At 41.6% G+C, this 12531-nt stretch overlaps 1 protein-coding gene across 1 annotated transcript; it reads left to right on the top strand.

Moving 5' to 3' along the window:
• The first annotated feature begins 150 nt into the window (after positions 1-150).
• Positions 151-12352, top strand: chfr (checkpoint with forkhead and ring finger domains, E3 ubiquitin protein ligase). Its single transcript, XM_070834251.1, has 18 exons — positions 151-236; positions 1256-1375; positions 2059-2158; positions 2255-2364; positions 2458-2517; positions 2600-2797; positions 4100-4174; positions 4311-4476; positions 4589-4743; positions 4969-5131; positions 5746-5945; positions 6125-6241; positions 6557-6640; positions 7228-7298; positions 8351-8438; positions 8608-8715; positions 8806-8878; positions 9602-12352. Exons 2-18 carry the CDS (start codon positions 1270-1272, stop codon positions 9642-9644), a joined length of 1917 nt encoding a protein of 638 aa, XP_070690352.1. The 5' UTR covers positions 151-236; positions 1256-1269; the 3' UTR covers positions 9645-12352.
• Positions 12353-12531: the final 179 nt, after the last annotated feature.

Genomic DNA, 12531 nt, shown 5'->3' with positions numbered 1-12531 from the left:
TTGAATAAATAGTTAATGGAATCATTTTTCTCTTGATAAAACACTGAAAGGGGCCCCGCAGACCCGAACACCATACAAGGGTTAAACCCGGAGCCCGCTGCCCCTCCTCCATCAGCTGATGACGGAATATAGTGTCAACCCTGCCCTGGCCAGGAAGTACATCTTGTTGCTAGCTGGAACATGAGAACAAGCGGCTCTGAACACAGAAACTGCGACTTCAAACTGCGCTTTTGACGGTAAAGTAGCCGTTTCAGACACTAGATAAGTTTCACGTTACCGGTTTGTTGTCCCGGTGTCCTCTCGTGCTTCTCTTGGACACACACGGACGGACGGCTGGCTGCTAATGTTAGCATTCCCGTTAGCTTAGTGTTGTTATTGAGCGAAGTTGAGTGTGTTCGCCTCAGGTGTGGGGATATCCCGCAGCATGTGAAGGAGGAACCACTTTGTCACGATTATAGTCTAAAGGTTTAAATAATTCATCCTTTTTTTCCAGCTTGTCACACAGCAAAGTGAGCTACTGACGCTAGGTGGATAGCAAGCTTAGAGAGAGCCAGATCTCCACAGCAGATCCTGTCCTCATGGGCTCCTCACCAAACTTGACTGGAAACTTTCTGTATTATGTAGCTTTGTTTATTGGCAAGTTGCACATCATTTGTACATAATCTTTTCTGAATAGTTAAAGTCCACCTGTGAGTTCGGCTTATGTGAATTGAACATATTCTACAGCTTTGTGTTTCAGATCAAATTTAAAAAAAAAGAAAATTTTAAGAGAACTGTGGCTCTTTAAGCAGCCATCTTACTGAAATATGTGCAAGCTGTGAATTTGGATGAATAATGACATGCAGAGTGGATGAATGTGTTAATTTAACGAAAGAGTTAATGTTATGCTAAAGAGCTGCAGAGAGGCTGAGTGTATTTAAGTGTCTAATTTTTAACATTGAACATCAGAATCCATCTGGTTGGTGTGTGTGTGTGTGTGTGTGTGTGTGTGTGTGTGTGTGTGTGTGTGTGTGTGTGTGTGTGTGTGTGTGTGTGTGTGTGTGTGTGTGTGTGTGTGTGTGTGTGTGTGTGTGTGTGTGTGTGTGTGTGTGTGTGTGCACGCCACGTGCATAGTTTCATTTTGATGAATGATGAACAATTTCGCTTTCTCTTTGCTGCCGTGTAATAGTCTATTGAACAGTAACAAAGAAAACATTGATGCTACGTTGCTGCTATCATTTTGAGTTTAAACATTCCCAAACTTGTCTTCTCATAGTAAGACCGGGTGAGATGGACAGTCACAGGAGAGGACGGCCGTGGGGAAAGTTGGTCAAAGTGGACTCCAGCGAAACTGTCCTGCTTTTCAACAGGGAATGCACAGTTGGCAGGAAAAAGGGTAGGCTACTCTCTGTCCAGGAATGAAAAATAAAAACATTTGTTGTCACCTCAAGTCCAATCTTCTGAAACTTTGTTCATATTTTTAACCTGCTTTAAAAAGCTCTAAATGTGGTGGTGCTTCTTAACAAAAGACAGACCCCAGACATTGCTGTCTCTGTCTGGGGCCTTTAAAGCCTCCCCCTTGAAAACACAAAGACTTCTTTAGTGCACCAAACTTAGACAGCCTCTTGTGACGATAACAAAGGGCCTCCATTGAGAACATGTGTGCAGAATATTAAGTAGATTTTTTTTTGTATTGGTTTTGCTTAAGAAAAGGTTAGGCCTATATTTTCCCCTGTGTCGTCTTTGTTGTTGAGAGCTTTGGGGGTCTACTTTTTTTGCAGCGCAAAGTGACTAGGCTTAATTGGTTTGCTTATGTCTGGGTAATAAAAGGTTTGGAAATGTCATGGCGAATCTCAGTAGTATGAGGTTCAGTTTTCAAGTTATTTATTTTAAAATGCGGGCTGAATACGCACAACTGTATTACCGTATGAGTATCATTTTTGAATGTTCAGAGGGGATAAAAAAGGAAATGCACATGAACATATGTTGTAGATCCTCTTAAGGACTCTGTCCTAGAGAGCCTGTATTGTGTCTGTTCTGTGTTCTCATGGTGTTGTTTTTTCATCATTTTGTTGTCAGGATGTTATCTGTCCTTTCCAGCCAACAAACTGGTATCAGGGGAGCACTGCAAGATTGTACAAGATGAAAGCTCAGGGTTGGTGTGGCTTGAAGACATGAGGTACCATATGCTGAATATTCACCCATCAGTGAATTCTACAGGACACTTTTTACATTGTACACTGACTCATCCAATTGGATGTCTGTTTGTCTGTAGCACCAATGGCACAGTGATCAACATGTCCAAACTGGTCAAGAAGCAAACTCACATGCTGCAGAACGGCGATGTCATCTACTTTGTATACAGGAAGAGTGAACCGGAACAAAGTGAGCTGCTCATTTTGTTAGCCGTCAGGGTAATGTTTTGTATGAATCTCTAAGAGGAAAAGACAGACAACATCTTCTCTTGTCGCCCTGTAGACATCGCCTATGTTTACCACTCAATCAAAGCGGAGCAACCTATGTCACAGCACAGTTACGGTAAGTAGTTCCCCACAACCACTTTAGTTCCACAGCTTTACTATGCCTCACTAATAACCCCCTCCCTGTATGTGAACTTTAGAAATGGACAGGGCCGCCCACAGCCCCGCTCCTGTTCCACCCTCAGAGATGTCACTCTCTGTGGAGCCTGTAATGCTCACAAAGGCTCCTCGTGATCCAACTCAGGAGGAACCCCAACCCTCCACCTCCACCTCCCACTTCTGTATTGGGAGCTCTACCACTTCTGGTCCCATGGCAACCACAGGCCATCCTGCCTCTGGTAGGTTCTCCGCTAACACACTGCTGAACAGGGCTGATGCATTGTGGACTTTCTCTTCAGCTCTCCCTCTGGAAATAAACAGTGCATCGCTTTTGTATGCATTCTGTTTTCTACATCAAGCTTGTGAAGTCATTTTAATTTATGTGGCCGAGTTGTTAATGATCACCCAGAGCAGTTCCTTTGGTGGCAGGAGTGTGGTTATGGTTATGTTCAGGACTATTTCTTAGCAGATAGCAGTGACTTCCCCGTCTGGTAACCTCATGGTGAGATACATTAGATACTTCCCCCAATAAAATACACAACATGTCGTATCTTTTGAGCTAGCTGTTTCCCCCTGTTTTCAGTCTTTGTGCTAAGCTAAGCTAACCAGCTCCTGGCTCCCCAAACTGTTCCTTTTTAAAATGCACTGTTATCAACGGTGTAGGCTACATGTGTGTTGGCTCAACCCTTAAGTAGTTTATTTTGATATTTTGTCAGATGTTGGGGTGTTTGGCCTTTGGTGTTTTATGGCCGTAAAATAATATAATGATATTGCAAAGTACTTATTAAAATAGGGGCAGAGAGAGCTGTTGCTCTGTCCTCTCTTGTTGAAATAGCTTTCTGATCACAGTCACTGATGGAGACAGACCTGCTGATTGCAGCTGATCAATACTGAACTTTAAACTGACTTTAGCTTAGAGCGTATTGGGTAAAACGTGTCCAGCTGGGGGTAATCATAGTACATCCAGCCTGGTGTTAAAGTGACAGTGCTGTCTACTCAAATCCCCACCACACTGTTTAACTGACACATCTCCCTTTTCCCAACATTTTAAAATGTCAGAAGGTTGGTTTTTGTGACTGTCATGACACTGGAACGTGCTGTTCTGACTGACCACCAACAAAGTGATGATTGATTGATAGAACTAAGCTGAGTCAGGTCCTGGCGTCTCTTGTCTAAGGTCAGTTTAGTTATTGCATGGTACAATAAGCAGCCGTTGTTCAATGTTTGTGCGGCGTTTTTCTCTTAATGTCACGCTACAGAAGTTCCAACTCCATTAACAGTGAAGCTGATGGCGACGTTTATATATTCACATCCAGCCATGCATGTGGCTGCTGGAAATGGTCATAATGTAAACCACATTGCAATATTGTTAACATTTTGCTATGACATGTATTTATCACAGAATGACATGAAATGACACGTCCTGCCCCCTGTTTAAACTTTTTAAGTTCTTCCATCATCTATGTATGTCAGAACAAGCACTTTGTTTAAACAGAGACTACCTGATTTGACCCACGTCTGTTGTTCCTCCATTTTAACAGCCCAAGCTAAAGATGCTGCTGTAGCACAGCATGAAAACATGGAGCCAGAAAGCAAGAGGAGGAAAACCGATGACGGTATGTTTGTGGGTTTTTTTTTTCTAAACTGGAGATTCCTGAATGCTTCTTGTCAACCTCGAGCCCGACGTGGGAGATTTTTATAAGCCAACCCACACTCAGTGTAGCATGTAATGTACAGTTATTGTATTTACAGAAAAAGATTATGATTTGGGCTTGCCGCACACCTCCAGCACAGAAGTGGTTTGTTCAGCTAAGGGAAGTGTTTTGTCTAAACCACCAGTGGAAGGGACTAAGACAGACAAAATGGAGGAGAGCCTGACCTGTGTCATTTGCCAGGACCTGCTGCATGACTGTGTCAGGTAAGATCATGGCATATACACAGATAGCCATGGTAAGGGGAGTGAAATATGTAGTCTTGTAGGGCCAGCGGTGTGTCAGATTGATTCTTAAGTTTCTTAATTTTTGCTTTAGCTTGCAGCCTTGCATGCACGTCTTCTGTGCTGCCTGCTACTCTGGCTGGATGGAGCGTTCTTCTCTTTGCCCCACCTGCCGCTGTCCTGTGGAGAGGATTCGTAAGAACCACATCCTGAACAACCTGGTGGAGGCCTACCTCATCCAGCACCCAGGTTTGCCCAGATAAACATCCTTTTAATAGTATCTCTTAATGACACATTGGCAGTTTATTTTATTCAGCATGTCAGCTCCTTTTATTGGTTTCACACAACAAGCTTTTTAAAATTGTTAGCAAAATGCAGCTGGGTTTTCTACCTAAGATGACATGACCGAGAAGGACTATAACTATCTGCTTGCCTGGTATGATACTGAGTTTAAATACATTGGTGTCCCCACAGAAAAGTGTCGCAGTGAGGAGGACCTGAAGAGCATGGACAGCCGCAACAAGATAACTCAGGACATGTTGCAGCCAAAAGTTGAGCGCTCATTCTCAGATGAGGAGGGCAGCTCAGATTATCTCTTCGAGCTCTCTGACAACGATAGTGACTCCTCAGACTTTAGGTAAATGGTCTGGTTGTTTGTATTTGTGGGAAACCAGCGTTCATTTTTGGCCGATTTTGATGTAGTCTAAGTGTTGTACTAGAAATCTAGTGAACAAAATTTAGTGAACAAAAATTAAAGTCATTTTAGTCTTGTTTTTCCGTCAGTGGAATTTTTTTTTCTTTTAAGTTTTTCTAATTAATTTTAACAACTACCTGCTCTCTCAGAATCATTAAGAAGCCGATTCACTCACCTCTTCACTAAAATACATTGAAACAATTGTTAGTCCATTTCATCATTCATCAATCTTTCACAGTATCATTCAGTTCTTATTTATAGATAAAACCTGGAATACATTTTGTCATGGTTCTTGTTTTCATTGGTTTCTGTTATTCTGTTTCAGTCTTTTGAATGAAAAATAGGTTGTCTATGAATATTTCATTGACCTATTTTTAACGCCAAAAACGAGAATTTACATCGTAAGCAACTCAGTTAAAAATGTATCTCTTAATCTTTTGCATGGGCAAAGATTAAAACCAGCCTTAAATTTGACATGTAAAATATCTCAAGTGTAGACACTTTTGCTTGTTTTGTGAACAACTCCTTGTCATTTTTTTTGTGTCTCTTGTCCTCAGTCAGCCTCTAGTGATGTGCAGACAGTGTCCTGGTTACAGGATGGATGTCAGTCAGGTGCTGTTTGCCACAGGTTCAAACTACTGGTTCACTGGGCTGCCAGCTCCACCACCGATCCCGCCTCCACCCAAACCAGCAACTGAGGAGGGGTCTGCAAAGCCGGCAGGGGAGCAGCCCTCAACATCCTCTGATATCCCCTCAGGTGATTGAGTGTAGATTAAATAAGATCAGTAGCTAATGTTAAACTTTTCACTCGGTGGCACATTGCAGGGTACAGTTAGAATCCTGTTACCAAAAACAACAAACAAGAATGTGTGTGCTCAGTAGTTGGAGAATTAGACTGCTGTCTAAAACCCTTTTCTGCTCCCGTCCTATCTGCAGATCCTCAGGAGTACCGCTGCCCCCCTCAGGGCTGCCATCTCATCTGCACCTGCTGCCTCCAGCCAATGCCAGACAGACGGGCCGAGCTTAACAGCCAGCAGGTTATTGCTCAACAATGTGAGTGGTCCCTGACCTTGTTAGTCCCTCTGCAGAAATGTAATGTGATGTAATGTGGTTAATGAAATTATGCTGTCAGTCAGAAAACTGCACCACAGTGAAACAGACCGGGAGTTAATATATCAAATTACAATAGTTAGATAATTTAAGTCACTTGGTGCTGGTACATCTCAAACTGTGTAAGGTTGTTGAGTATGATGAGATATTAAATATACATGTAAAATCAGATCGCAGTTAAAGTACAACTTTACCAGCCATTCATATGATAGATTTAGAAACTCTACTACATATGCATGATGCGCTGTGTGTTGGCAGGTGTGCTGTGCCAGCGACCCTTCTGTCATATGTACTGGGGTTGCCAGAGGATTGGCTGTCAAGGCTGTCTGGCTCGATTCAGTGGTATGTATCTGTTTCAGCAAAACAGCCCCAGGGGGATCTCTGCTGTTACCATTATGGGATGTTTTGCAGGCTCAAATTATAAGCACTCTTGTGTCTCCCACAAAATTTTATTTGTTGCAGACTGGAAAACGAATGGAACACATTCCCGCATATTTGTGTGAAAAAACAGCAGAATAACTGTTCCTTTTACAACAAGCACAGTGTAGTCTTAATCAGGATTAATTCCACAACATGTACACATGTTGTGTCAGGTAACATCATGGCATATACACAGATAGATATGTACATTAAATGTCCAGCATGTTCGAGGTATTTGAGTAATACTAATATAGTAAGAAGACACAGTATGAGATTAAAATGCAGGTTGACTCAGTCATTTTGGTTGAACGTGGGAGAAACCTACGCTTTAGCAGCTGAGATGAACTAAACTCCGCTCACGGAGCTTTTATGTCTCTGAATTCCTGAGCTGCATCTGTGGTACAAACCTGCAAACCCTAAAACAAAGTCCCTTCTGCGATGTAGATATATTTGTACTGCTAATGTTGTGTTATAGTTTGCAAAATGTTTCATGGTTTTCTTTTTTTCAGAGCTCAATCTGACAGACAAATGCCTGGATGGTGTTCTGAACAACAACAACTATGAATCAGAGATCCTCCAGGTAAAATGGAGTAGATAATCCAATAATATTGTAATTGGTTAATTATTCATCTATATGTTAGAATGCATTACAGTCAGTATGTGAGTGGTGTAGACCATTTGCTATTTGTATGGGTGGTTGATCCTAATTAGGGCAACTGCTACCTTATTTGCAGATAGAACCATGCTAAGAATGTGTGATGCTTGAAATGCATATCTTCGCCCACTGTCAGAGGCTACTGCTGCATTGTAGTGGTCATCAACTGCTCCCAAAAAGTATTTGATCAATTGTGTGAGGCATACCCTTTTTCATGCAATAACAATGATAAAATCTCCTCCAAAATGGTCTCCAATACAACCAAAGAACAGGTAACTAATGTAGGTGGGACCAACCTGAGGGGAGGTGAAATAGCAGCGTTTTCAACTGGCTCAGAGAAGCTGTTTTATGAGCCCAATCTGATTGGCCTCAACCCTCAGCAAGCTTGTCTGAGCCGCTGATGCTGTTTGACTGCAATAACAACACAACTGCTTTCAGCAGGAATGCCAAGAGTCTTTCCTTCTCTAAATAACTTTTTAATTTTTGTTAACTTAAAGGTTATATAATTGATATTCAGCATCTCAGACCAAAACAAATGTGTGCCTCTGTAGCCGGAGGCTCACATTTGTTTTGGTACACTATATAGTAACACTGCATAGGTGCACTGCATAGTAAACGGCACACTACCGAGCCAAAGAACAAGTGAGAGCTGCTGCTCAAATACAGACTCGGTCAGTCAGCTAACATAGTAGCACAATACAGCTACAGCCAGTCAGTGGTTGTGTACCATAGACCGTTTAGATTTTTAACATGCGTTTTACCCAAATAACTCATTTCAAGAGGCTTGTCAACAGTTACTAGCCACAGCACCTTCCACTGCATATCTGCTGTGGATGCATTGCCACAGAAACAATTAGTCTAAAGTAATGCTCACCATCGACTGGTGGTTTCATGGTCAACTAGTTGGCTTTTCTGTGAAACCCTATCATATGCAATGTTTAAATGCTTTTGTTTGTGTATTTCCATCCTTCCAACAGAACTACCTGTCCTCCAGAGGGAAATCATGGAAAGATCTGCACCAGGAGTCTTTGCAGAGCTTGCAGCAGGGAAAGTACTATCTGACAGGTGAGCCTTCACACCAAAACCCAGGGCATGTGCGTTAGTAAGTCGTCGACTTTGATACAGATATATTCAGAAGATCCACTGTGACAGTGCCTCATTTACTGCAATGTTGGCACAGTCCACACTGTCATATAAAAAGTGGTGACATCCTGTCCTTGACTGTCTCTATCAGATCGTCGTATCACTGCAAATGCCATCCTGTGCTTGTGCTGTGGCCAGCGAGCGTTCAAGGAGCTGGCCTACAAATACAGACAGAACATCCCATCATCTGAACTGCCAGGTCAGACAGGCATAAAAGGCTGCTGTTTTCATTGTAAGTTATCTAAAATGCTTATATTATTATTAAGACATTTTCTGTTCTTTCCATCAGCTGCTGCAACATCTCGTCCTGACTGTTACTGGGGACGTAACTGTCGTACGCAGGTGAAGGCACATCATGCAATGTAAGTCTTTTTGCAGTCAAAGCACCTTTATATGGAAATTGGTTTAGTCTCCGATAGCCTAAATACCCTCAGGAGGGTAGAAGTGCAATGAAAAAGCATCGTCGACTCATGTCGTCTGCAACAGTGACACTAAGTTTTCTTGTGGAAGGCAAAAAAACATTGAAATTTATATAGAAGACAAACAATGTGGTGCAACAAGCACTGCAAGATTTAAGAAATCAACTTTGCACAAAACCTATATATTTATCAGAAGCCATAATTTTGTTGTTTAAAAAATAGTTGCGACCCGTGAACAGTACAAACATTATGTAGTGGACCCCACCTGCATCCACCAATCAAAGGCAAATGGACTGTAATACAACTAATACTTGGTCGTCAGATATATAAAATTATAAATGGGTTTGTGTTTCTTCTCCGTTGTATTTAACATATCTATAAACGCTCAGAAGTCTATCTGAAATGGCATAAATAGACAGCACACCTTTTTATAGCATGCTGTCTGAGCCAGTTTGATGGAGTTTGTTACTTTGAAGGGACATGGGTGGGTGCCAGCCCTGTGCTTGTTGTTCCCTTATTGCACCACTAGAAGGAGTCCTTGTATAAATCGGTCCTATCGTTCCTTGTGTCTGCTGTTTGAAAACCATGTCATCTCATCCCTTTGGTTTTGCGTTCCTACATGCAGCATGTGATCAACGTGGTTTCTTTTCTTTCTTCTAATTTCAGGAAATTCAACCACATATGTGAGCAGACACGTTTCAAGAGCTGAAGGTGGACTGGTTTGTCTCCTCACCCAAGTGTCAAATGTAGATAACTGAGCATCTCGTAGACACAATCTTGTTACGTTTTGTTGTGTCCATTGTAGGTAGCTGCCTTGCAGATGTTATGCAATAACCTAATGCAGAAATCACAATCCATATCCATTTAGTGACCAGTGTCTCTCTTGACGCAGGGCTGTGTGAAACAATGCTATGCACAATAACATTACATGTCAATGTTTACTGGAGGTTTAAACTGATTTATAGAGTTAAAACCTGTGATGGCATTTAACACCAGCCACTGTTTTAAATTTAGATGCATTTTTAGTCTACCAGGTAACCAGCCACCAGTCGTTAGAGTAATTTATCTTTTAAAATTGCTTCTGTATACGTCCCCCAGCCTATGTGGCAAAAATGTTACTTTTCCCAGAAGATGAGCGAGTGAGGCAGTCTCTATAAATTCAGGGCATTTATGTACGCTTACACATGTTGGTGAGCATATTGTATACCATGTCCTCCCCCAGGCTTGGTAATTGAGGCTTGTGATGTATTTTAACCATCTTATAAAAAGCAGAATTAACAATCCAGGGCTTCCTGCAACATAATGCCCATAAAACATTTGTAATAAATATCGCAATAAAGTGATATAGAGTATTACAAGATACAATACAGCTGCATTATCAAGTGAAAATGTCTCCCCTCTGAGGGGCTTTTCTTGTTTTCCCAGGGCATTACTGTGCCCCCAGACGAGGGCAAAAAGCCATGTAAAAGCCTTGCATACCTGCTAGGGTAGATTCATAATCCGTTGTGATATTTGTATAGGATTGGGAAAGAGATCAATGTGCTGTGTTGTTGCCTCGGTTGTATGCTTTGCTCTGGATAATCATCTCCAAGGTGATTAAAGTAGTGTAGAAGGGACGCATTCTCCGAGCCTTGTAGTAAGGGCTAAGCTGTGATGAAATGCACAGTTACTCCGAGTAGACTCTTGAGAGGGAAAAACAGGCTGCACTCCAGGCAACCAGTGTGTTAAATATGCTGAAGGTGATGTTGCTTTCAGTGGCACTGGCCCACAGAGTAGAGGATACACTTGCAGAACCAACATTTTGGAAAATCGTGCCAATCAGTATGTTCTGTTAAGGTGTCATTTGTGCTCCAGTTCTACAGGATATCTTACAGTTTACCTTGCAAGAATTTTGATAGAGGTTTATTCAGATGTTTTGGGGATATTGAATGATAAGAGTGTTGGGTAGATTTCCTCTGGCTCCTCAGGTACACAAAGCTGCTGATTTGTTGTTTTTAATTGCAGGTTAAACATGTTTGATGGTCTGTGTCAACATGCAAAAAGCTGTCACTGGACAGTCATGTTGAACCTGTTGACCTCATTTATGACTATCATCACCCAAGTGTCAATTAGTCCCCATCATGCAAGCATGCAAAGCTAGTAATGGTGTCTACTGTAAAAAATGTTTTTAGCCTAGTCACATAAAACCATCCAGACATTATTTTCATGAGGCCTTATAGATTGGAACACAAGGATGAGGTAATAGGCTTGATGTTTCCCTTTTTTTGTAGGCTTACTATTATTAGTGCGTAGAGGGGGGCAGGTAGAAAATGTTAAAGGGCCTTAGCTTGCATCCAGTACATTTTGTATAATTTTACTCCTTTATGTTGGTCTCATTTTTCCTTTTTTAATGTAGTTTTTCAGTTCACTTAAATGTCCTAAAGATGTCTGCTAGATGTGGTTATATTGTACAACAATGACGATATTTGCACATAACTTGTCCGCCAGAAATGGAAGAAAAATGCAATTGAAGAAAAATTACTTTTTTTTTAAAGGATATCCTTGATAGTTTAAGTGCTGAATTACTAGTATGACACGTATGTGCATTTTTGATATATTGGTAACATTAGCCATAGTGAATTATGGACACAGTATGTGTTGTCTCGGAATCTAGCTCTTCATACTTAAATTGTAATTGTTGGTGGCAAAATGGGTTCGTAAATGGGCACTTTCCAGGGTTCTGCCTGAGCTCCTGAGTTCATTTGTATTGTTAGCAAGGTGGTTTAGATGTTTGTTTTTCTTTCACCCTTTCAGTCATGGTGGGTCTGCACTGGCATTCCTTAGCAGCTCAGGCTCTCAGCACAAACCCAGTCGATCCCCTGACAGAGTGGCTGAGTTTTAATTATTCTCTACCGGAGATCTGGGCACCCTAAGCCAACAACAGTCCCAAGCCGCTCCAATCAGGAATTGGTATTAAAGAGGCTTTGAGGAGTGCTTTGCATTCTCCCTGGAGTGGGGTGTGTTGTATACTAAGGCAAATATTTACTCACTTCATGTGCAAAAGTCTGGACCAGGCTGCTCAGCAGTATGGAAGAGGCAGGTTTCATTCTACCTCATAGTAGCTCCCCAGAATATGGGAGACTGAACAGGCATCAGGCATCATTCACATCAGTTCAAAGCTGGGCAGGCATCTCTCAGCATGAGGGATGGAAGTGCTTACTGATGTCTGTAAACTTCGTATGCAATGCACTATTTGAATAGTAAGTCAAGACTATAATCGACGTCTAGTTAAGTCTGTAGAGTAGCACTAGGCACATGCAATCATTTTTTGAGGACTGTTTGAGCATTTGATGAATGCCTCTTTACCCTGTATGTGGTATTAGCAGTGCTAAAATTGTCTCTGAAATGCTTATGGATCTGATTTGCCTTTACATATTAAAAGACTGATGTAGCTGTCTGTAGAAACTGACTGGCTTTGTCAATAACTTTTATATCACAAGTGTGATACAGAAACCTGAAACCCCCCAATTAATTTTTCCGTGAAGAAGAAGAAGACATTTGACAGTTAGATTTGACAAAATTTGTGATTTAATGAGGAAGGGGGACTAGATGCTGAG

This window comes from Pempheris klunzingeri, chromosome 7 (assembly GCF_042242105.1).
Source record: "Pempheris klunzingeri isolate RE-2024b chromosome 7, fPemKlu1.hap1, whole genome shotgun sequence".
NCBI lineage: Eukaryota > Metazoa > Chordata > Actinopteri > Acropomatiformes > Pempheridae > Pempheris > Pempheris klunzingeri.
The sequence above is the reverse complement of the archived record's forward strand: the minus strand, read 5'-3'. Positions and strand labels throughout refer to the sequence as shown.

Coding starts and splice junctions, on each gene's coding strand:
- chfr (XM_070834251.1), top strand. CDS start 1,270: ATGGACAGTCACAGGAGAGGACGGCCGTGGGGAAAGTTGGTCAAAGTG. Junction 4,175..4,310: donor GAGGAGGAAAACCGATGACG/GTATGTTTGTGG, acceptor TTGTATTTACAG/AAAAAGATTATGATTTGGGC. Junction 8,879..9,601: donor GTGAAGGCACATCATGCAAT/GTAAGTCTTTTT, acceptor TTCTAATTTCAG/GAAATTCAACCACATATGTG.